General features: G+C 45.1%; 1 protein-coding gene across 6 annotated transcripts in view; it reads right to left on the reverse strand.

The window, feature by feature from the left end:
• Nucleotides 1–22,174, reverse strand: part of tp53inp2b (tumor protein p53 inducible nuclear protein 2b) — a 54,951-nt gene that overhangs the window by 13,739 nt on the left and 19,038 nt on the right. For all 6 annotated transcript variants that reach the window (XM_073062069.1, XM_073062065.1, XM_073062064.1 and 3 more), the window contains exon 2: nucleotides 3,727–4,001. In XM_073062069.1, the coding sequence (XP_072918170.1) occupies nucleotides 3,727–3,844 (118 nt within the window). In that variant the 5' untranslated portion in view covers nucleotides 3,845–4,001. The remainder of the gene's footprint in view (nucleotides 1–3,726; nucleotides 4,002–22,174) is intronic.

The raw sequence follows: 22,174 nt of genomic DNA on the forward strand, positions 1-22,174 counted from the left end.
ATATATCACCTCCTCCTGGGTCTGTGTCTCCATCCCTTTCTCCTATTGTCCACTCTCCTCTCCTATCAGATTCCTTCTTCTCCAGCCATTTATCTTTCTAACTCACCTGACTTTCCAGGGAGCCTCCTTCCCCTCCCCTCACTTTTTTTTATTTTGGCATCTTCCCCCTTCCTTCTCATTCCTGAAGAAGGGTCTCGGCCTGAAAGATCGACTGCCTATTCATTTCTACAGATGCTGCCTGGCCTGCCTATTTCCTCCACATGTTGTGTGTTTTACTCTAGTTCCCGCATCCGTGGACTTTCTCACGTTTAAATAGTGTTGGGCCAAATGGTCGGCTCTGCGCAATATTTTGTACACAATATCCCTTCCAGCTAACAAGCAGCTGGAACAAGTGACCAGAACTAGTGCCATTGCTTGCAAAGTAAGAGCCCAAGGGACAGCGCAGTCTGTTACAAACAGTTCATTCTAAAGCACAAGACCAGGAAGGAAACAGCTGGAGAATCCGTCATCAGAACAGCAAGGTAAAGGGGTACATTTCCCACGGGCAGATTTCACCCTCGGGGACAACTGGATTATTTAGAGATACAGCGTGGTCAGGCTCTTTTGTCCCTGCAGCCCAGCCTAACCACAGGACAATTTCCAACAATCAATTGAACTACTAACTGGTACGTCTTCGGACACCCGTGCACGCACAGGGAAGGAACGCACGTGCTCGCTTATAGAGGATGCTGGAATTGAACTCGAAACGCTTAACGCCCCGAGCTGTAATAGTGTTGCGCTAATCGCTATGCTGCCATGGTGCCGGGAGGGGAAGGGTGAGGAGGGAGAAAGTATTCTTCCTTCTGCGACGCTGTTAACACAGGGGCAGACACACTGGGGTGAAGCACATGCAAATTTAAGTTGTATTCAACCATCCACATGTATGTAGCCAAACGAAACGGTGTTCCTCTGGGGTCAAGGTACAAAACATAGCACCAACAGTCACACGCAGCACAAGGCCCATATTATTACAATACATGTAAAACATAGTCACACAAAAAAGGCCAAGTCTGAGTGTCATGAGCTATAGATTGACAAATTCCAAACGCAATCCAAAGCACTGTGTATTGACAGACCAGCAATTAGATCATTCCCACCAACAAGCAGTCATGGAACATACTGCCATGAGGACCCATTCAGAGCAGGCACCTTCCCATCACGTTAAACCAAGGCGTGAGACCAGGTCCCAGTATATTCACTTTCAGTTCTCTTTTTTTAAAAACACAGAAAGTTGATGCGACAGAGCTTTACATCCCAATGCTTGTGCAAGGTCTTTGGTGAGGAGCCACTTTTTTCCTGAAGATACCCCAGTTTCTGCCTCTTCCTTCAGGACAATCCATAAAGCCTAACTCTCCAACCAAACTCATCCTTGTTGACCAAGATGACCACTCATTCACACTTTTGACCCACATTCCCCTAAAGCAGGGGTTCCCAACTTGGGGTCCACAGACCCCTTTGTTTTTAATGGTATTGGTCCATGGCATTAAAAAAAAGTTGGAAACCCCTGCCCTAAATCTTTCCTATGTACCTGTCCAAATGTCTTCTAAATATCATTATAGTACCCACCTCTGCTCTTCCCCTAGATGGGGAGGACTCAGAGTTAGATTAAGCAACACCACAGGTTTCTACAGCACAATACCCTTCAAGAAGGTGGTTTTCTACTTGTAGAGCACCAAACTTCACAACCTTTCTCACTCTTACTGTTTCCACATACCCTACTGAGGAAAAGATGGGTAATCAAAGAAGTCATCAAAAATCACACAGCATCTTGGTGTCAAGGATTTTTTGGAAGTTTGGATTTGATTTGGACTTGGATATATTTGTGGTGATAACAAGAGATTTTTGTGCTTTATTACATCATAAGATATAGGAGCAGAATTAGGCCATTTTATTATATAAGGAGTAAACGAGAGACTAGAGTGGATATCAGATAACTGGAAAGAGACACAGGAGAGGTAGTAATGGTGGACAAGGAAATAATGGATGTATCTATGTAACAGTTTCTTCCGCCAAGCCATCAGATTCCTCAATACCCAGAGCCTGGACTGACGCCAACTTACTGCCCTCTACTGTGCCTATTGTCTTGTCTATTATTTATTGTAATGCCTGCACTGTTTTGTGCAATTTATGCAGTCCTGGGTAGGTCTGTAGCCTAGTGTCGTTTTTTTTTCCTGTTGTTTTTATGTAGTTCAGTCTAGTTTTTGTACTGTTTCATGTAGCACCATGGTCCTGAAAAATGTTGTCTCATTTTTACTGTGTACTGTACCAGCAGTTATGGTCGAAATGACAATAAAAAGTGACTTGACTTGTATCTAATAAACATTTTGTGTCTGTCATCACAAGCAGTGTGCCAGGAATTTGAGATTGTCAGGGGGCAGCAGAGAGTGCAGTTGCTATTACTAAGGGAAGGTACTTGGGAAGCTGGAAGATCTGAAGGTAAATGAGTCACCTGGATTAGGTGGACCACACCCCAGGGTTCTGAAAGAGTTAGCTGAAGAGATTGTAATCTCTCAAGAATCACTAGATTCTGAAATAGTTGCAGAGGACTGGAAAACTGCAAATGGTAGTCCACTCTAAGAAGAGAGAGAGGCAGAATTGGAGTCCATTATTAAGGATGAGGCTTTAAGGCACTTGGATGCACATGATACAATACGCCAAAGTCAGGATAGACAAAGGAGAGTCAGGGGATGTTGTTCACATGGATCTTCAGAAGCCCTTTGATAAAGTTTTGCACAAGAGGCTGCTTAACAAGAATAAAAGCCCATGGATTTACAGGAAAGATTCTAGCATGGATAAAAGTTTGGCTGATGGGCATTATGAGGCAAAGAATGTGAAGAAAGGGGGCCCTTTCTGGTTGGCTGCCGGTGACTAGTGGTTTTCAGCAGGGGCCGGTGTTGGAGCTTCTTTTCACAATATATATCAATGATTTGGACAATGGAATTGATGGCTTTTTGGCCAAGTTTGCAGACAATACGAAGATAGGTGGAGGGACAGGTAATGTTGAGGAAGCAGAAAGTCTGCAGAAGGAATTGGGCAGATTGAAAGAACGGACAAAGAAATGGCAGATGGAATATAGTGTAGGGAAGTGCATGGTCACACATTTTGGTAGAAGGAATAAAGAATATATTTAAAAGAGAGATTGAAAAGTTCTTGGGTAGTCAGGATATCAAAGGTTACAGGGAAAAGGCAGGAGAATGGGGATGAGAGGGAAAAGTAATCAGCCATGATGGAATGGTGCAACAGAATCGATGGGCTGAGTGGCCTAATTCTGCTCCTATGTTGTATCGTCTTATGAGCACGTCACCGTGTACTATCCCGAGATTCATTTTCTTGCAGGCATTCACAGTTGAACAAAGAAATACAACAAAATCTATGAACAACTACACAACGACTTACAAGCAACCAATGTGCAAAAAAAACTGTGCAAATACAACAAATAATAAAATAACAAACAATAAGTGAATAAATAACATTGAGAATATGGCTTGTTGAAGCCTTGAAAGTAAGTCCGTTGGCTGAGGAATCGGTTCAGCGTTGAGGTGAGTGAAGTTATCAACACCGGTTCAGGAGCCGGTGATAACTGTTCCTGAAGCCGGTGGTTCGTTAAAAAAAAATTCCCAGAATTCAAAAAAGATTCCAAAAATGAACTGTACTCCTCGCCACTGAGATTACATGCTTCAAACTCACCTGGAAAGTCAACGATTAGCCAGCCATCGTCCTCCTTCTCGGTCAATTTGGGATCAGGAGCCAGTGTGCAGACATCTTCAGAGTCCGCATAGAAGAAGCTGGTGAATCGGTGGAACATGGCAGTCTGATCGTGGGGCGGCTCACAGGCAGACGACCAATCTTCGGGGGACTGGCAGGAGGCTGGTGGGAGAGCAGCACAAGAAGATCCCTCAGACGGCGGGCAGAGCTCAGAGGCCTGTCATAAGGTGACCACTTGGTTCAGTTGAAAAGAAGGCCTAGAACAAGAGGGCAAAAACAGTAAAACTTTTACCCAAGACAAATAACTAACAAATGCCTTTCTTCCCATATGACAAAGCAGCTGAATTGGGCCGTTTGACCCATCGAGTTCTGCTCTGCTGTTCCATCATTATTATCCCTCTCAGCCCCATTCTCCCCATAACCTTCGATACCCTTTCTAATCAAGAACCTATCAAACTCTACTTTAAATATACCCAATTACCTGAATGTACATCTATCTGTGGCAATGGACTCACGACCTCCTGTCTGAAGAAATTCCTTCTCATCCATTCTGAAGGAATGTTCTTGCATACGGTGGCTATACCCTCTGGTCCTAGACTCCCCCACTATTGGAAGCATCCTCTCCATATCCACTCTATTTGGGGTTTTCAGTATTCGATGAGATCCTGCTCCTCAGCTTTCTAAACTCTAATGAGTACAGTCCCAGAGCCATCAAATGCAGCTCATATGTTAACCCTTCCATTCCAGGGGTCATTCTTCCGAACCACCAGTGGATGATCTCCAACATCGGCACAGCCTTCATGTGATAAGGGGCACCAAAACAGCTCTCAATACTCCAAGTGCAGTCTTACCAACACCTTGTAAAGTCTCAAAACCAATACTCCTGCAAACCCAAACCACCACTGAAGACAACAGGATACTAGTATTAAATAGAGGGACTCAATATGCCATCTGCTGGAACTCCACTTAAACCTTAAATGGCCGCACACTCCGGGGACAATTTCAAATGTGATTAACGATCAGCAAACACCATCTCCGGTTGGTTGTATTCCTGCAGATTTCATCACATGCTTCCCTTCCGTTGGTTGCGATTCGAGTGCACTGGAATGCAAGAAGCTGCAGAGAATAGACGACTCTGCCCAATACACCGTGGGCACATCCCTCCCAACCATCGGTCATATCTACAGCAACTTCCAAAGACCTTCCATAAGGGAAGTGATTGAATAAGTTAGGACTTTATTCCTTGGAACATAAGAGAGTTGATAGAGATATAGAAAATTCTGAGGGGTATACATAGGGCAAATGCAAACAGACTTTGTGAGACTACGGGTCACCGGTTAAGGGTGAAGGATGAAAAGTTTAAGGGGAACATGAAGGGAAACTTCTTCACTCAGAGGGTGCTGAGAGTGTGAAACGAGCTACCAGCACAAGTAGTAAACGAGAGCTTAATTTCAATGTTTAGAGAAGTTTGGATAAGTACATGATGGGAGAGGTATGGAAGGCTATGGTCCCGGTGCAGGTTGAAGTGAGTCGGCAGTCTAAATGGTTTGGCATGGACTAGATGGGCCAAAGGGCCTTTTACTGTTGTACTTTTCTGTGACTCTATCCCCCACCATCTGGTCCACGCACAGCTACCATCAGGCAGAAGGTACAGAAGCCCGAACACCACGAGGAGGAGCGGCTATGGAGGGGAATGAACAGCCAGTGTTTCAGGCAGAGACCCTTCATCAGGATCAGGCTCAAAATATCAACTGGTTATTCCCCTCCATAGATGCGGAGTTCCTCCAGCATTTTGTGCGTTGCTGAAGATTCCTAGCTTCTGTTACAGAAACCTGGCGTTCCAACACCACCAGGCACAGGAATAGCATCAGGTTTAATACCACCGGCATATGTTGCTAAATTTGCTGTCTTGTCGCAGCAGTACTTCGCAATGCATAATAATAAAATAAATTGCATACACAAATGCTAATATACAAGTACCCATGACTGTGACTGGATTTCAGCTGTAGTAGTCCTGAATGGGAAAATTTGATGATTCTCATCGGAGCTGCATGCAAACTTCGCCAATTGTCTTCTTGAAGAACTACTTGCCCTCAATCAATCCAGTTCCTGAACCAACCAGCAAGACCCTAATCACTACAGATTAGCAACACTACAAACACTTTGCACTAAAAGGGACTTTTATTTTGTGTTCTAAGAATTGTGTACAACATATGACTGATTCATGCTTTTCCTGTGAGTGTTGTGTGCCCGATATGATGTAGAGTTATAAAATCAGGGAAGTACAACACAGAGTCAGTTCTTTTGGCCCATCTAATTTGTGCCAAACCATTTGGACTTCTTTCCCATCAACCTGCCTCCATCACCCGACCATCCACGTATCTACCCAAACTTCATTTAAACGTTGAAATCAAGTTTGCACGCATCATTTGTACTGGCAGCTTGTTCCACACTCTCACCACTCTGAGTGAGGCTTCCCCCTCATGTTCCCCTTAAACTTTTCACCTTTCACCCTTAACCCGTGACCTCTGGTTGTCGTCCCACCCAACCACAGTGGAAAAAGCCTGCTTGCATTTACCGCCTCTACCCTCAGTTTTGCACACCTCTATCACATCTCCTCGCAACCTTCTACCTTCTGGGGAACAAAATCCTAACGTATTCAATCTTTCCTTTTCACTCGGGTGTATCAGACCTGGCCATGCCCTTGTAAACGTGCTCGAGATGCCGCAGCAAGTGAGATTTCACTGCACAAGTGCAGATAAGCTGGACTTTTGACTTTTATCCACATCCTTCCCAGACTAATCCAAAAGCACAGTCTATTCAGAATAAAAATCAGAAAATAACAGACAGAAACAGAGTCAAAGGTGAGGGCCAGAGACCCCCTATCAGCAGCAATCCCTCTAACCCTGTTGATTTTATTAACTGAGGAGTATAAAATACAGTACAAAGAAAATCTTTCACATTTTTGTAAACTTTTAAATTTAGATAGTATTGGCATTCAGCGGGTCAGTGATTTATTAACAATGAGCTACCAAGTTCCGTTCTGTGTTTATTGTTACACTTTGTAACAGTGTTATACCTTGAAACACTGACAATATAAGTACATTGAAGCTCTAAAATGGTTCAAAGGTTGCGGTACATTTATTATTTAGAACATTTATGGATTATGTTCATTTACACAATTAATTGCACGCTATTTGACAATTATGAGCATGATTTCAAAATTATATTAACATTATAGGAAAGAAAGTCCCAGCTGCGAGGCAACAAAGGCTATGTGCGCGGGAGCATTTCAGTTACTGCGAGGCCGTGCAGCAGCGCAGCTTGAAGCGAACAGTGCTTGCCGGATAGATCCTTGATTGAAAATGATAATTCCATTTCTCACACAAAGCGCACTGCAGATGCTGCGGTCAAATCAACACGTACAAACACGCTGGAGGAACTCAGCAGGTCGGGCAGCATCCGTGAAAACGAGCAGTCAACGCTTCCGTCTGAGACCCTTCGTCAGGACTGAAGGAGGAGGGGGCCAGGGCCCTATAAAGAAGGTGGAAAAAGCCTGCTTGCATTTACCGCCTCTACCCTCAGTTTTGTACACCTCTATCACATCTCCTCGCAACCTTCTACCTTCTGAGGAACAAAATCCTAACGTATTCAATCTTTCCTTTTCACTCGGGTGTATCAGACCTGGCCATGCCAGCCTTTGTGCAGTAAAGGAGGGTGGAAGGTGCCAGGTGAAAAACCAATCAGAGGAAAGATCAAGGGGTGGGGGAGGGGAAGCAGGGAGGGGGTATTCCATCTCTCTCTCCACGAAAGCCGCTCAACCTGCTGAGTGTTTCCAGTACATGTTTCATTTCACTTTTCCAATAGTTGCTGAATGGTTTTTGATTTTCATTTCATCCGATTAAGCCTTTTCTGTTTTAACAGATTTCCAAAACTGTTACAATGTGTTTGGTAAAACTACACTCCATTCAATGCTGGCAATTTTTCCAAATTTGTTTGATGTATCGAGATTCCAGGACAAGAGTTTACAACCTTGACGTTGAGCCGTCATGGTTAATCACCCTGCCAATATTCACTTTGACTAACGGCCACAGGCAAGATGCCAGTAAGCCAGGTTCCAGATCCTTGAAAACAAGGAACAGAATTAGGAGATCTCCATTGGGCATTTGTACCATTCTGATCTTCAGCAGCATAGCGGCTGATATTCAGCTCTGTGACACTTCCCAAATGCCCCATTTCTCTTTAATCCACTCCTCGAATATCCTTCCAAGGACTCACCAACATTTGGAGGGAAAATGTTCATTTCTGTACTGAGCTGCACACTTGATATTGGGGTCTATGAATTAATTTATATATTGAGGTAACTATAGCCTAATCAGTGGACAATTTACAACGAGCAATCAGCCTACTGACCTTTGGGCTGTGGGAGGAAACTGGAGGAAACCTGCACGGTTACAGGCAGCTGTGGGAATTGAATCTGAGCTGCCTGTACCGCAAAGTGTTGTACTAACCACTACACCTCTACACCGCCCCATGGTAGTGTAGTGGTTAGCACATCTTACAATGCCGGCTGCAAAACCACAGGGGGTTCAATTCCCATCACTGCTCGTAATTCTTCCTGCGAGAGCATGGGTTTCCTCCCACATTGCAACGACGTATGATTAGGGTTCAAAGTCAATTTATTATCAGAGAATGCACATGCCACCATATACTACCGTGACATTTGTGGGCTTTCAGAGCAGAACAGAGAAATATAATAGAATCAATGAAAAACTACAAAGTCTCGCAAACAACCAATGTGCAAAGACAACAAATTGTGCACACAAGTAAATAAATCACACTCAGAACATGAGCTGTGGAGTTCTTGACAGCGAGTCCATAGATTGTGGAATTGGTTCAAAGTTGAGGTGAGTGAGGTTCTCCACGCTGGTTCAGGGGTAGTAACTGTTCCTGAACCTGGTGGTGTGGGTCCCGAGGCTCCTGTAACTCCTTCCCGACGGTAGCAGTGAGAAGTGAGCATGGCCTGGACGGTGGGTGTCCCTGATGATAGATGCTGCTCTTTCTGGCGAGTTGTGGGCATGCAACTGACGATGCATCTGACACTTTCCACTGCATGTTTTCACGCATGTGACAATAACACAATCTTTATCTCCATCCCTTTTTTCCTGGGCCTGTACAATTCAGCCGGAGCCAATGTTATCCCCCATTAAGCACCCTTAGAAATTTGAACAATTAGATCAAAGATAGACAGAATATGTAAACATAGAATGGTGGAAATAGTCCCCAGATCCACACACGCTGCTGGAGGGTGCGAGCAGAGTTAAACCACCATTCGCTGGAACAGAGTCAAGGCCGACACTGCACTTGATGAACTGGCTATCTCAGTAATCGATCTGGTGATGTTATTGTCATACTGCCTTTATCAAGTATATTCTTAGATGTGGTAATGACCCCTACACTGTATACAACAGGCCAAATACACAAGTGAAGCAGTTACTCTTCATCAGCAGTGAAAGCCAACATACCATTTAAAGTTCAAAGTAAAAACATCTCGCCATATTCATTTCCTTGTGGGCGTTCTCAATAAATCTATAATAGAATCAATTAAAGACCCCACCAACTGGACTACTCCACTACAAAGAAAGCACACCTATGCCTCTCCTTCCTTAGGAGTTGCAGAAATTCAGCATGACATCTAAAACTTCAACAAACTTCTATAGACGTGTGGTGGAGAGTGCATTGACTGGCTGCATCAGACCCTGGCAGTGCAGAACAGGTATTAAAAGAAAATAAACTGTGCAAATACAAGAACAAAAATACTAATAAATCAATGAGCAATAAACACCAAGAACATGAGATGGAGGCTTGAAAGTGAGTCCATGGGTTGTGGGAACAATTCAATGATGGAGCAATGGAAGTTGAGTGAAGTTCTCTCTTTAGGTTCAAGAGCCTGATGGTTGAGGGGTAGTAACTTCCCCTGAACCTGGCGATGTGAATCCTGAGGCTCCTGTATCTTCTTCCTGGTGGCAATTGTGAGAAGAGAACATACCCTGGGTGGTAGGGGTCTTTAATGCTGTTTTCCTGCAACAATTCACATGAATGTGCTCAATGGTGGGAGCGGCTTTGATGGGGAGTGCTTTACCCGTGATGGACTGGGCAGTATCCACTATTTTTTGTAGGATTTATTGTTCAAGGGCATTGGTGTTTCCAGACCAGGTTGTGATGCAGCCAGTCAATATTCTCTTCACCACGCATCTATAGAAGTTTGTCAGACTTTTGGATGGCACGCTAAACCTTCACGAACTCTTAAGTAGAGGCGCTGTCATGCCTTCTTCACAATTGGACTTGCATGCCGAGCCCAAGACAGGTCCTCTGAAATGATAACACCAAGGAATGTAAAGTTGCTGACCCTCTCCACCTCTGATCCCCCAGTGAAGACTGGCTCATGGACCTGCAGTTTCCTTCAGCTCCTTGGTCTTACTGACATTGAGTGAGGGGTGGTTGCTGTGGCACCTCTCAGCCAGATTTTCAACCTCCCTCCAAAATGCTAATTTGTCACCATCTTCGATTCAGCCTACGACACTGGTGTTGTCATCGAACTTGAATATGACATTCGAGCTGTGCTTAGCCACACAGTCGTAAATGTAAAGTGAGTAGAGCAGAGGGCTAAGCACAAAGCCTTGTGGTGCACCTATGCTGATGGAGATGTTGTTGTCAACTCAAACTGACTAGAGTCTGCAAGTGAGGAAATTGAGGACCTAATTGCACAAGGAGGTCTTGAGGCAAAGGCTTATTGATTAGTTTTGAAGGGATGATGGTAATAAATGCCAAGCTGAAGTCAATAAGGAACATCCTGATGTATGTATCTTTGCTGTCCAGATGTTCCACGGTGGAGTGAGGAGCCAATGAGATGGCATCTGCTGTGAACCTGTTGTGATGGTAGACAAATTGGAGTGGATCCAAGTCACTTCTCAGGCAGGAGCTGATTTGTTTCATCACTGACCTCTCAAAACACCTCACTGTGGATGCAAGTGCTATTGGATGATAATCACTGAGGTAGGCTACCACGTGCTTCATAGGCACTGGACTGAATTGAAGCCTGCTTGAAGTAGGTGGATACTGAAGTGAGAGGTTAAAGATCTCGGTGAAGACTCCAGCTGGTTGATCAGCATAGGTTCTTTGTACTTGGCCAGGGACCTAGTATCTGGATTGCTTTCCATGGGTTCACCCTCCTGAAGGCTGCTCACATCCCTGAATCCGTGCCTAACCCGAGTACTAACATCAGGCGACTGGAGAGCAGGGACACACAGATCGTGCAGAACACCTAGCCACACCTCAGAGTGGTACAGCGCAGAAACAGGACCATCGGCCCACCAGTCTCCTGCTACCTATACTGATCCCAGCTGCCTGCATTTCCCTCCATGCCGTGTCTATTCAAGTGCCTGTTTAAGTGTCGTGACGGTATTACTGGATTTCATCACCTCCTCTAGCAGCACACTCCAGAGACCACAGAAAGTTTCATTAAATTCAAAACCCAAAGCCTGAACACATTCCTGTGGGATGCAGGTTTTACGTCATTAAACAGCACAGGCCCTCGGTAAATCGTGCCATACGGACCTTTAACCTGCTGCTGTAACATCAATCTAACCTTTTCCTCCCATATAGGCACATCGATGACAAAAATAGTGGGCTATCTATCCAGGAGTTTCTCAAATGTATCACCAACACTAGCAGCTTGCTCCACGTATCCACCACTTAAAAAACCCCAACTTGGCTCTGATATCCACAACCCCCCCCCCCCCCCCCACGATATTTCCCTCCAACCAATTTAAAATTATTCTCTAATCACCTTAAAATTATGCCCTCTCACATTAGCCGTTTCCACCCTGCGTAAAAGTCTCTGGCTATCCACTTGCTCTATGCCTCTCATCTTCGACGCCTCGATTAAGTCACCTCTCATCCTCTTTCGCTCCACACGGAAAAGCCCCTAGCTTGCTCAACCTCTTAAAATCTTTCCCCTCAGATCCTGCTTCCTCGAATCTTGAACTAATGGCCTCGTGTCTTTGATACCCCTACCAGAAGGAAAGAAAATGAATAATCTACCCTGTCCATCAGGTCCCACCTCAGTCCCCATCACTCCAGGAAAAACAAGGTAACGATGGATGTTCTGGATGCAGCAATGGTACCAAAGTTGCAATTGGCCTTTATGGGGTCATAGAGCACCACAGTACAGAAACCGGCCCTTTGGCCCATCTAGCCAGTGCCGGCCTGGTTTCCTGCCTAGTCCGTCTACCTGCACCCAGACCATAAACCTCCATTCCCTTCTCATCCATGTGCCTATCCCAACTTTTCCTCTGGCTCTCATTGTTTAAAACTCAGGGTTTCTATTTCTCTGCCAAAGAAGATGATCTCACCTACTCCAAGTCATATTGCATCAGCCACATCCCCACCCATTCACATCCCCCTCAAGCCCCTCTTCATCCCCTCCCCTTAACAAATATCCCCCATCCCAGCTTTGTATCATTCTGGAGAGGAGGAGCAATGAAGAAATAAGGACAAAATTCTATTGAGCAGAGAATGTCATTTTGAAGATGCACAAGACAGGGTGAGGCCTAATTTGGAGTATTGTGGGCACTTTTGGTCACCTGCCTACAGGAAAGATGTAAATAAGGTAGAAAGAGTACAGAGAAAATTTTCAAGGATGTTGCCAGGACTGGAGAACCTGAGTTATAAGGAAAGATTGAGTAAGATAGGACTTTATTCCTTAGAACATAGAAGATTGAGAGGAGACTTGATGAAGGTATACAAAATTAAGTTGGGTATAGATAGAGTAAATGCAATCAGGCTTCTTCCACTGTGGTTGGGTGGGACTATAACTAGAGGTCATGGGTTAAGGGTGAAAGGTGAGAAGTTGAATTCTCTTAAAAGGTGAAAAGCCACCAGTGCAAGTGGTGCATGCGAGCTCGATTTCAACTTTTAAGAGAAGTTTGGATAGGTACATGGATGGTAGGGGTATGGCCCAGGTGCAGGTTGATGGGAATAGGCAGTTTAAGTGGCTTGGCATGGACTAGATGGGCTGAGGGGCCTGTTTTGGTGCTGTATTTCTCCAAGAATGCTGATGGCACCTAATGGGTTAAAAGTGTTCCAGTTTATAAATAGTGCTATCATTCGAAGCTTATTTTGGCTTTATTAGACACGACGGAGCATCGGATTCTGACAGCAGTGAAGACATCAAGACTTCAACTGCAACACATGGAATTTGGTCATTAAAGTCAATCATAGCATCACTGCAGCCTTACAAAACAACACGTTCTGTCAGAACTGCAAGCTTCCAGGAGGCGTTCAGTCTACCAGCTACTGTGCATGCTTCCTTTCCACGCTATAACTCAGAAACGTTGCCTTACTTGAGGTCTGTTCCAGAACCAAGCTTAGCTCACTCCCAAGAGAAAATTTAAAAGGGGCAGGATGAAGAAGAACCTTCCGGAATTAGAAGGTTACCCGTGGTTTCTCCACTAACATTTTAAAGTCATTAAAATAATATCTTAAAGTGAGGAGACACATCACCTGCGAGTCTGGCTAGGTCATCTACGGTGCAATCTCCTCTACCTCGCGGATTGCTTCACTGAGCTCCATCCGCCACAAAAGGTGGGATTTCCCAGTGGACAACCATTTTAATTCAGCTTCCCCTTCCCACTCTGACAGGCCAGTCCGTGGCCTCCTCTACTGCCATGATGAGGCCACTCTCAAGCTGGAGGAGAAACACCTCATTGTCTGGATAGGCAATGAACCTCAATACATTCCCCTTCTCTCCTTTTCCATTGCCCATTCTGGCTCCCCTCCTACCCTTTTCCTTCCCCTCAGCTGCCCATCACAACCCTCTGGTGCTCCTCCTCCTTCCAATTCTCCCATGGTCCACTCTCCTTCCCCATCAGATTACCCCTTCTTCAGCTCTTTACCTCTTCCACCTATCCCCTCCCAGCTTCTTACATCATCCTGCTCCTCGCCCATTCCCAACCAGCTTGTAAGCCTTCCCTCTCTTCCCCAACAACTTATTCTAGCTTCCTTTCCAATCCTTGGGGGTCTCATCCGAGAAACAACTGTTTATTCCCCCTCCATCCAGCCTCCCGGAGATCCTCCATCATTCTGTGTGTTGCTCCAGCAGACTCTCTTACCTTTCCGGAGTCATAGGTGTCCAGCGCCTGCTCCGCTTTGCCCAGTGAGTAGGGAATAAGGAGCAGCACTGTCAACAAATCCCACTGTGGGGCTGCTGAGAATAACGGGGGTCCGACGTCAGTCTGGAGAGGCATCAGTGGAGGACAAGCACTCAAGCAAAGGGAAGTCAGCTCTTGCACCACAGTAACACTGGGGTAACAAAGAATGAAGGCAAAATCCTATACTTGGGCTTTAAACATTTTTTAAAAGAAACCCATGATAGTCAAGTACACTCACCCTCACCTCCAAACAAGAAGCTCCTTAAAGTTTTTTTTAATTACAATTAAAGCTCACATTGATAGCATATTTTCTGTTTTTGGCAATCTATTTGCCTTTTAAAATCTTAAGGTCCTGGAAAACAATTCTTCTTCCAAATCTCTTGCAGACTGCATCAGGTTTTCCTCCAGGATTTCCCTGTATTTTGCTGCATTCATTTTACCCTCTACCTTCACAAGCCTTCCAGGGCCTGCTGCAGTGAAGCAGCCCCACAGCATGATGCAGCCATCACCTTGCTTCATGGTAGGAATACCGTCTTTGATGAGCGGTGTTTGGCTTACATCGAACATGATAGAAACATAGAAAACCCACAGCACAATACAGGCCTTTTGGCCCACAAAGCTGTGCCAAAACATGTCCTTACCTTAGAACTACCTAGGCTTACCCATAGCCCTCTACTTTCCTAAGCTCCATGTACCTATCCAGGAGATTCTTAAAAGACCCTATTGTACCCGCCTCCACCACAATTGTCGGCAGCCCATTCCACGCACTCACCACACTCTGAGTAAAAACTCTTACCCCTGATATCTCCTCTGTACCTATTCCCAAGCACCTTAAAACTGTGCCCCTCTTGTGCTAGCCATTTCAGCCCTGAGGAAAGGCCTCTGACTATCGACATGATCAATGCCTCTCATTATCTTATACACCTCTAGAGGAAATTACGACACATTTGGATAGCAGTAGAAGGATCAGTCCGAGTCAGCATGGATTTATGAAGGGAAAATCATGCTTGACTAATCTGCTGGACTTTGAGGATGTAACTATGAAAATGGACAAGGGAGAGCCAGTGGATGTAATGTACCTGGACTTCCAGAAAGTTTTTGATAAAGTCCCACATAGGAGATTAGTGGGCAAAATTAGGGAACATGGTATTGGAGGCAGAGTACTGACATGGATTGAAAATTGGCTGGCTGACAGGAAACAAAGAGTGGCGATTAACGGGCCCCTTTCGGAATGTCAGGCTGTGACCAGTGGGGTACCGCAAGGTTTGGATGCTGGGACCGCAGCTGTTTACAATATACATTAATGATTTAGATGAAGGGATTAAAAGTAACATTAGCAAATTTGCTGATGACACAAAGCTGGGTGGCAGTGTGAAATGTCAGGAGGATGGTGTGAGAATGCAGGGTGACTTGGACAGGTTGGGTGAGTGGGCAAATTGTATGGCAGATGCAGTTTAATGTGGATAAATGTGAGGTTATCCACTTTGGTGGCAAGAACAGGAAGGCAGATTACTATCTAAATGGAGTCAAGTTAGGAAAAGGGGAAGTACAACGAGATCTCGGTGTTCTTGTACATCAGTCAATGAAAGCAAGCATGCAGGTACAGCAGGCAGTGAAGAAAGCTAATGGCATGCTGGCCTTTATAACAAGAGGAATTGAGTATAGGAGTAAAGAGGTCCTTCTGCAGCTGAACAGGGCCCTGGTGAGACCCCACCTGGAGTATTGTGTGCAGTTTTGGTCTCCAAATTTGAGGAAGGACATCCTTGCTATTGAGGGAGTGCAGCGTAGGTTCACAAGGTTAATTCCCGGAATGGCGGGACTGTCATATGTTGAAAGATTGGACCGACTGGGCTTGTATACACTGGAATTTAGAAGGATGAGAGGAGATCTGATTGAAACATATAAGATTATTAAGGGATTGGACACGCTGGAGGCAGGAAGCATTTTCCTGCTGATGGGTGAGTCCAGAACTAGAGGCCACAGTTTAAGAATAAGGGGTAGGCCATTTAGAACAGAGATGCGGAAAAACTTTTTCACCCAGAGAGTGGTGGATATGTGGAATGCTCTGCCCCAGAAGGTAGTGGAGGCCAAGTCTCTGGATGCATTCAAGAGAGAGTTAGATAGAGCTCTTATAGATAGTGGGGTCAAGGGATATGGGGAGAGGGCAGGAATGGGGTACTGATTGTGTATGATCAGCCATGATCACAGTGAATGGCGGTGCTGGCTAGAAGGGCCAAATGACCTACTCCTGCACCTACTGTCTAGTGTCTATCAGGTCACCTCTCATCCTCCGTCACTCCAAGGAGAAAAGGCTGAATTCACTCAACCTATTCTCATAAGGCATGTTCCCCAATCCAGGCAACGTCCTTATAAATCTCCTCTGCACCATTTCTATGGTTTCCACATCCTTCCTGTAGTGAGGCGACCAGAATTGAGCACAGTACTCCAAGTGGGTTCTGACCAGAGTCCTAAATAGCTACAATATTACCTCGTGGCTCTTAAACTCAATCCCAAAGTTGATGAAGGCCAACGCACCGTATGCATTAACCACACAGTCAACCTGCGCAGCAGCTTTGAGTGTCCTATGGACTCAGATCCCAAGATCTCTCTGATCCTCCATTAATGCTATATTCTGCCATCATATTTGACCTACCAAAATGAAAACCTCACACTTATCTGGGTTGAACCCCACCTGTCACTTCTCAGCCCAATTTTTCATCCTATCAATGTCCCGTTGAAACCTCTGACAGCCCTCCACACTATCCACAACACCTCCAACCTTTGAGGCATCAGCAGGATTACTAACCCATCCCTCCACTCCCTCATCCAGGTCATTTATAAAAATCATGGAGAAGGGGCCCCAGAACAGATCCCTGAGGCACACCACTGGTCACAGACCTCCATGCAGAATATGACCCGTCTATAACCACTCTTTGCCTTCTGTGGGCAAGCCAGTTCTGGATCCACAAAGCAATGTCCCCTTGGATCCCATGCCTCCTTACTTTCTCAATAAGACTTGCATGGGGTACCTTATCAAATGCCTTGCTGAAATCCACATACTCTACATCTACAGCTCTATCCGCAAAAAATTTTCAGTCAGGCTCGTAAGGCACAACCTGCCTTTGACAAAGCTATGCTGACTATTCCTAATCATATTATGCCTCTCCAAATGATCATAAATCCTAACTCTCAGGATCTTCTCCATCAACTTACCAACCACTGAAGTAAGACTCACTGGTCAAAAATTTCCTGGGCTATCTCTACTCCCTTTCTTGAATAAGGGAACAACATCCGTAACCTTCCAATCCTTCGGAACCTCTCCCATCCTCATTGATGATGCAAAGATCTTCACCAGAGGCTCAGCAATCTCCTCCCTGGCTTCCCACAGTAGCCTGGAGTACATCCCATCCAGTCCCAGTGACTTATCCAACTTGATGTTTTCCAAAACCTCCAGCACATCCTCCTCCTTAATATCTACATGTTCAAGCTTTTCAGTCTGCTGCAAGACATTCCCTACAATCTCCAAGATTCTTTTCATGGTGAATACTGAAGTAATGTATTCACTAAGTACCTCTGCTATCTCCTCTGGTCCCATACACACTTTTCCACTGTCGCACTTGATTGGTCCTATTCTCTCACATCTTATCCTCTTGCTCTTCACATACTTGTAGAATGCCTTGGGGTTTTCCTTAATCCTGTCCACCAAGGCTTTCTCATGGCCCCTTCATTCTTACAATCTCATTTCTCATGGCCCCTACAATCTCATTCTTAAACTCCTTCTTGCTAGCCTTATAATCTTCTAGATCTCTATCATTACCTAGTTTTTTTGAACCTTTCGTAAGCTCTTTTTCTTCTTGACTAGATTTACAACAGCCTTTGTACACCACAGTTCCTGTACTCTACCATCCTTTCCCTGTCTCATTGGAACGTACCTATGCAGAACTCCATGCAAATATCCCCTGAATATTTGCCACATTTCTTCCATATATTTCCCTGAAAACATTTGTTCCCAATTTATGCTCCCAAGTTCCTGCCTGATAGCCTCATATTTCCTCTTACTCCAATTAAAAGTTTCCCTAACTTGTCTGTTCCTATCCCTCTTCAATGCTGTGGTAAAGGAGATAGTGATTACAATTCTATCTCCAAAATGCTCTCCCACTGAGAGAACTGACACCTGACCAGGTCCATTTCCCAATGCCAGATCAAGTACAACCTCTCCTCTTGTAGGCTTATTTACATATTGTGTCAAGAAATCTTCCTGAACACTCCTAACAAACTCCACCCCATCTAAACCCCTCACTCTAGGGAGATGCCAATCAATATTTGGGAAATTAAAATCTCCCACAACAACCATGTAATTATTACACCTTTCCAGAATCTGTCTCCCTATCTATTCCTCAATGTCCCTGTTACTATTGAGTGATCTACAAAAAAACCCAGTAGAGTTATTGACCCCTTCCTAGTCTTAACTTCCACCCAGAGACTCAGTAGACAATCTCTCCATGTCTTCCTCATTTTCTGCAGCCAAGACAATATCCCTGATCAACAGTGCCACACCCCCACCTCTTTTGCCTCCTCCCTGTCTTTTCTGAAACATCTAAAGCCTGGCACTTGAAGTAGCCATTCACGCCCCTGCACCATCCAAGTCTCTGTAATGGCCACCACATCATAGCTCCAAGTGCTGATCCACGCTCTAAGCTCATCCGCTTTGTCCATAATACTCTTTTGCATTAAAATAGACACATCTCAAACCATCAGTCTGAGCAGATCCCTTCTCTATCACTTGCCTATCCTCCCTTTTGCACTGTCTCCAAGCTTTCTCTGTTTGTGAGCCAACCTCCCTTTCCTCTGTCACTTTAGTTCGGTTCCCAACCCCCTGCAATTCTAGTTTAAACTCTCCCCAATAGCCTTAGCAAACCTCCCCGCCAAGATATTGGTCCCCCTGGGATTCAAGTACAACCCATCCTTTTTGTACAGGTCACACCTGCCCCAGAAGAGGTCCCAGTGATCCAGAAATCTGAATCCCCACCCCATGCTCCAATCCCTAAGCCACGCATTTATCCTCCATCCCATTCTATTCCTATACTCACTGTCACGTGGCACAGGCAGTAATCCTGAGATTATTACCTTTGAGGTCCTGCTTCTCAACTTCCTTCCCAACTCCCTGTAGTCTGCTTTCAGCACCTGCTTGCTTTTCCTACCTATGTTATTGGTTCCAATATGTACCACAACCTCTGGCTGCTCTCCTTCAAGATATCGTTAACACGATCAGAAACATCTCAAACACTAGCACCTGGGAGGCAAACTATCATTCGCGTTTCTTTCCTGCGTCCACAGTCACCTGTCTGACCCCCAACCAAAGAGTCCCCCATCACTACTGCCTTCCTCTTCCTTTCCCTACCCTTCTGAGCCACAGGGCCAGAGTCTGTGCCAGAGGCACGGCCACTGTTGCTTCCCCCAGGTAGGCTGTCACCCCCCAACAGTACTCAAACAGGAGTACTTATTGTTAAAGGGGACAGCCACTGGGGTACTCTCTAGCATCTGCCTCCTGCCCTTTCCTCTCCTGACTGTTACCCACTTATGTCTCCCCAGGCCCTGGAGTGACTACCTGCCTATAGCTCCTCTCCATCACCTCCTCACTCTCCCTGACCAGACAAAGGTCATCGAGCTGCATCTGCAGTTCCCTAATGCAGTCCCTAAAGAGCTGCAGCTCAATGCACCTGGTGCAGATGTGGCTGTCTGGGAGTCTCCAGGACCAAGCACAGAAACTCGGCCTCACACACATACTTTGTCTGTATTCTACAGATAACCTGCCTCGCCTCAACCCATTGTCACCAAAGCCCTGCTGAGCCAAAGACTTTCTACTGCCTCCCTCTACTCCGACGCCTGCTGTATAAATGTCTTGCTTTTAAACTCTTCGCTGTCCTCACTGGCTGATGGCCAAAAAAGCTTTTTTGGTTTCATCAGACCATAGAACTTTCTTCCAGCTGACTTCAGAGTCTCCCACATGCCTGCTGGCAAACTCTAGCTGAGATTTCATGTGAGTTTTTCCAACAGCGGCTTTCTCTTTGCTACTCTCCCATAAAGCTGCGACTGGTGAAGCACCCGGGCAACAGTTGTCGTATGCGCAGTCTCGCCCAACTCAGCCACTGAAGCTTGTAACTCCTCCAGAGTTGTCGTAGGTCTCTTGGTGGCCTCCCCTCACTAGCTCTCTTCTTGCACGGTCACTCAGCTTTTGAGAACAGCCCGCTCTAGGCAGATTTACAGGAGTACCATATTCTATTTATTGATGATTGACTTAACTGTACTCCGAGGGATATTCAGTGACTTGGGAATTCTTCTGTATCCATCTCCTAGCTTGTACTTTTCAATAACCTTTTCAGAGTTTTTTGTCTTCATGGTTTAGTTTTTGCTAGGATACAGACTCAGTAGCATTTGAACCTTCCAGATACAGATGTATTTTTACTGGAGTCAATTGAAACACCTTGACCGCACGCAGGTCTCAAAGACAGATCTCAATCTAACTCATTCTGCGACTTCTAAAACCAACCGGCTGCACCAGTGATGATTTGGTGTTTATATTAAGGAGAGAGGGAATAGAGTGAATACTTATGCAATCAACTATTTTGTGTTTTATATTTGTAATTAATTTAGATCACTTTGCAGAGATGTTTTGACTTCGACATGGAAGAGGCTTTTTCTGTTGATCAGTGTCAAAAAAAGCCAAATTAAATCCACCGCAATTCAATTGTTGTAAAACAATAAAACAGGAAAACTTCCAGGGGAGGTGAATACTTTTTTATATATATAGGCATTATATATGTTTTGAAATGGCGCAAAGACCAGTTTCAAAAGCACAAGTGATAACCTGCATAAGCTGATTGGGAGCAGATGCTTCCAGATAAAGCAGTGTCAGTCTTTTAAAATAAAGAAAAGAATTCAGGGCCAGTAAGGGGATAAAGCAAAGCTGGCAACATTAGGGAGCCTTGGATGACAAAGGACATTGAAGATTTAAAATCAGGAGGTTCCTTAAGGTTATTGTAACTGAGGAGTGGTAGTGAGGATAAGCTCCCATTACCAATTAAATGCTCCCAATGATGTCCATCTCAAATTGCCTCTGACAACCAAGTCCAGCTCCTGGCCTTCACGTGTGGCTTAGCGATTAATCCCTACAGAACCATTTCCACCTTCAGAAGAGGCAAAGGCAGGTTACTGACTCCTTAAAACCAGTCACTTTGGACAGGTGGGGTTGGCCACTCATCTAGAATGAAAACTGATCTCAAACCTCCTCTGCCTTGTTGCGATACCCACTCACGGGGAGTAAAACCCAAGGAAAAATCTGGAGCTGGGGTCCCAAAGAAGGTCTCACACATCAAGTTTATCGCTGACTGGCAACTCCTGCGACGCTGCTGGTGCCAAACCGTATGGGTCTCTGCAGTTCCTCTGGATTCAGCAGCTGTGTGGAGAGGGGGAGCTTGCTGTATGGACAACAGCTTGTTCTCCATATCACACTGGCTTGTGCATCATGTAGGCAGTTATGAAACAATATCCATGGTCCAGCCCCACCAACGGAGCGCCTCAAAATCAGGAAAAACTGAAGCACATAGCAGGTCAAATCAAGTAGAACTAAGGGAACTGGAATTGTTTTACTAATGTCACATGTAACGAGACGCTGTGAAAAGCTTATCGTGCAGACTGTTCATACAGATCCGATCGTTACACAGTGCAGTGAGCTAGAACAGGGTAAACCAGTAACAACGCAGAATGAAGTGTAAAAGCTAGAGAGAAAGTGCAAGTCAACAGCAAGCCACAAGATCATAATGAGGCAAACTGTGAGGTCGAGAGTCCTTTTTTTTTAAAAAAAAGTCTTATAACAGCGGGTAGACGCTGTCCTTAAGCGTGGTGACATGATTAATGGGAGACGGGAGGAGAGAGAATGTCCAGGGTAGGTGAGGTCTTTGATTACTTTGATTGCCTGACTGAGACAGAGAAGGATAGAGAGGAGAAATATACAATGTGAGGAGACAACTTAAATCAGGGGGCAGTGGGGTTGAAGAGAAATCCAAGATGGTGGTGAGTCCGAGTCAATAGAATCTTTTCTTCCACCCCCTCCACCCATAGAGATACCAAAAGCAAAAGGGTGACCGAAGGTGGGAGGGAAGGGCTTTTAAAAGTGGATTTGAGGAGAAAAGGGTAATTTTTTAAATTTTGTCTATTTA

This window comes from Hemitrygon akajei, chromosome 11 (assembly GCF_048418815.1).
Source record: "Hemitrygon akajei chromosome 11, sHemAka1.3, whole genome shotgun sequence".
Taxonomy (NCBI): domain Eukaryota; kingdom Metazoa; phylum Chordata; class Chondrichthyes; order Myliobatiformes; family Dasyatidae; genus Hemitrygon; species Hemitrygon akajei.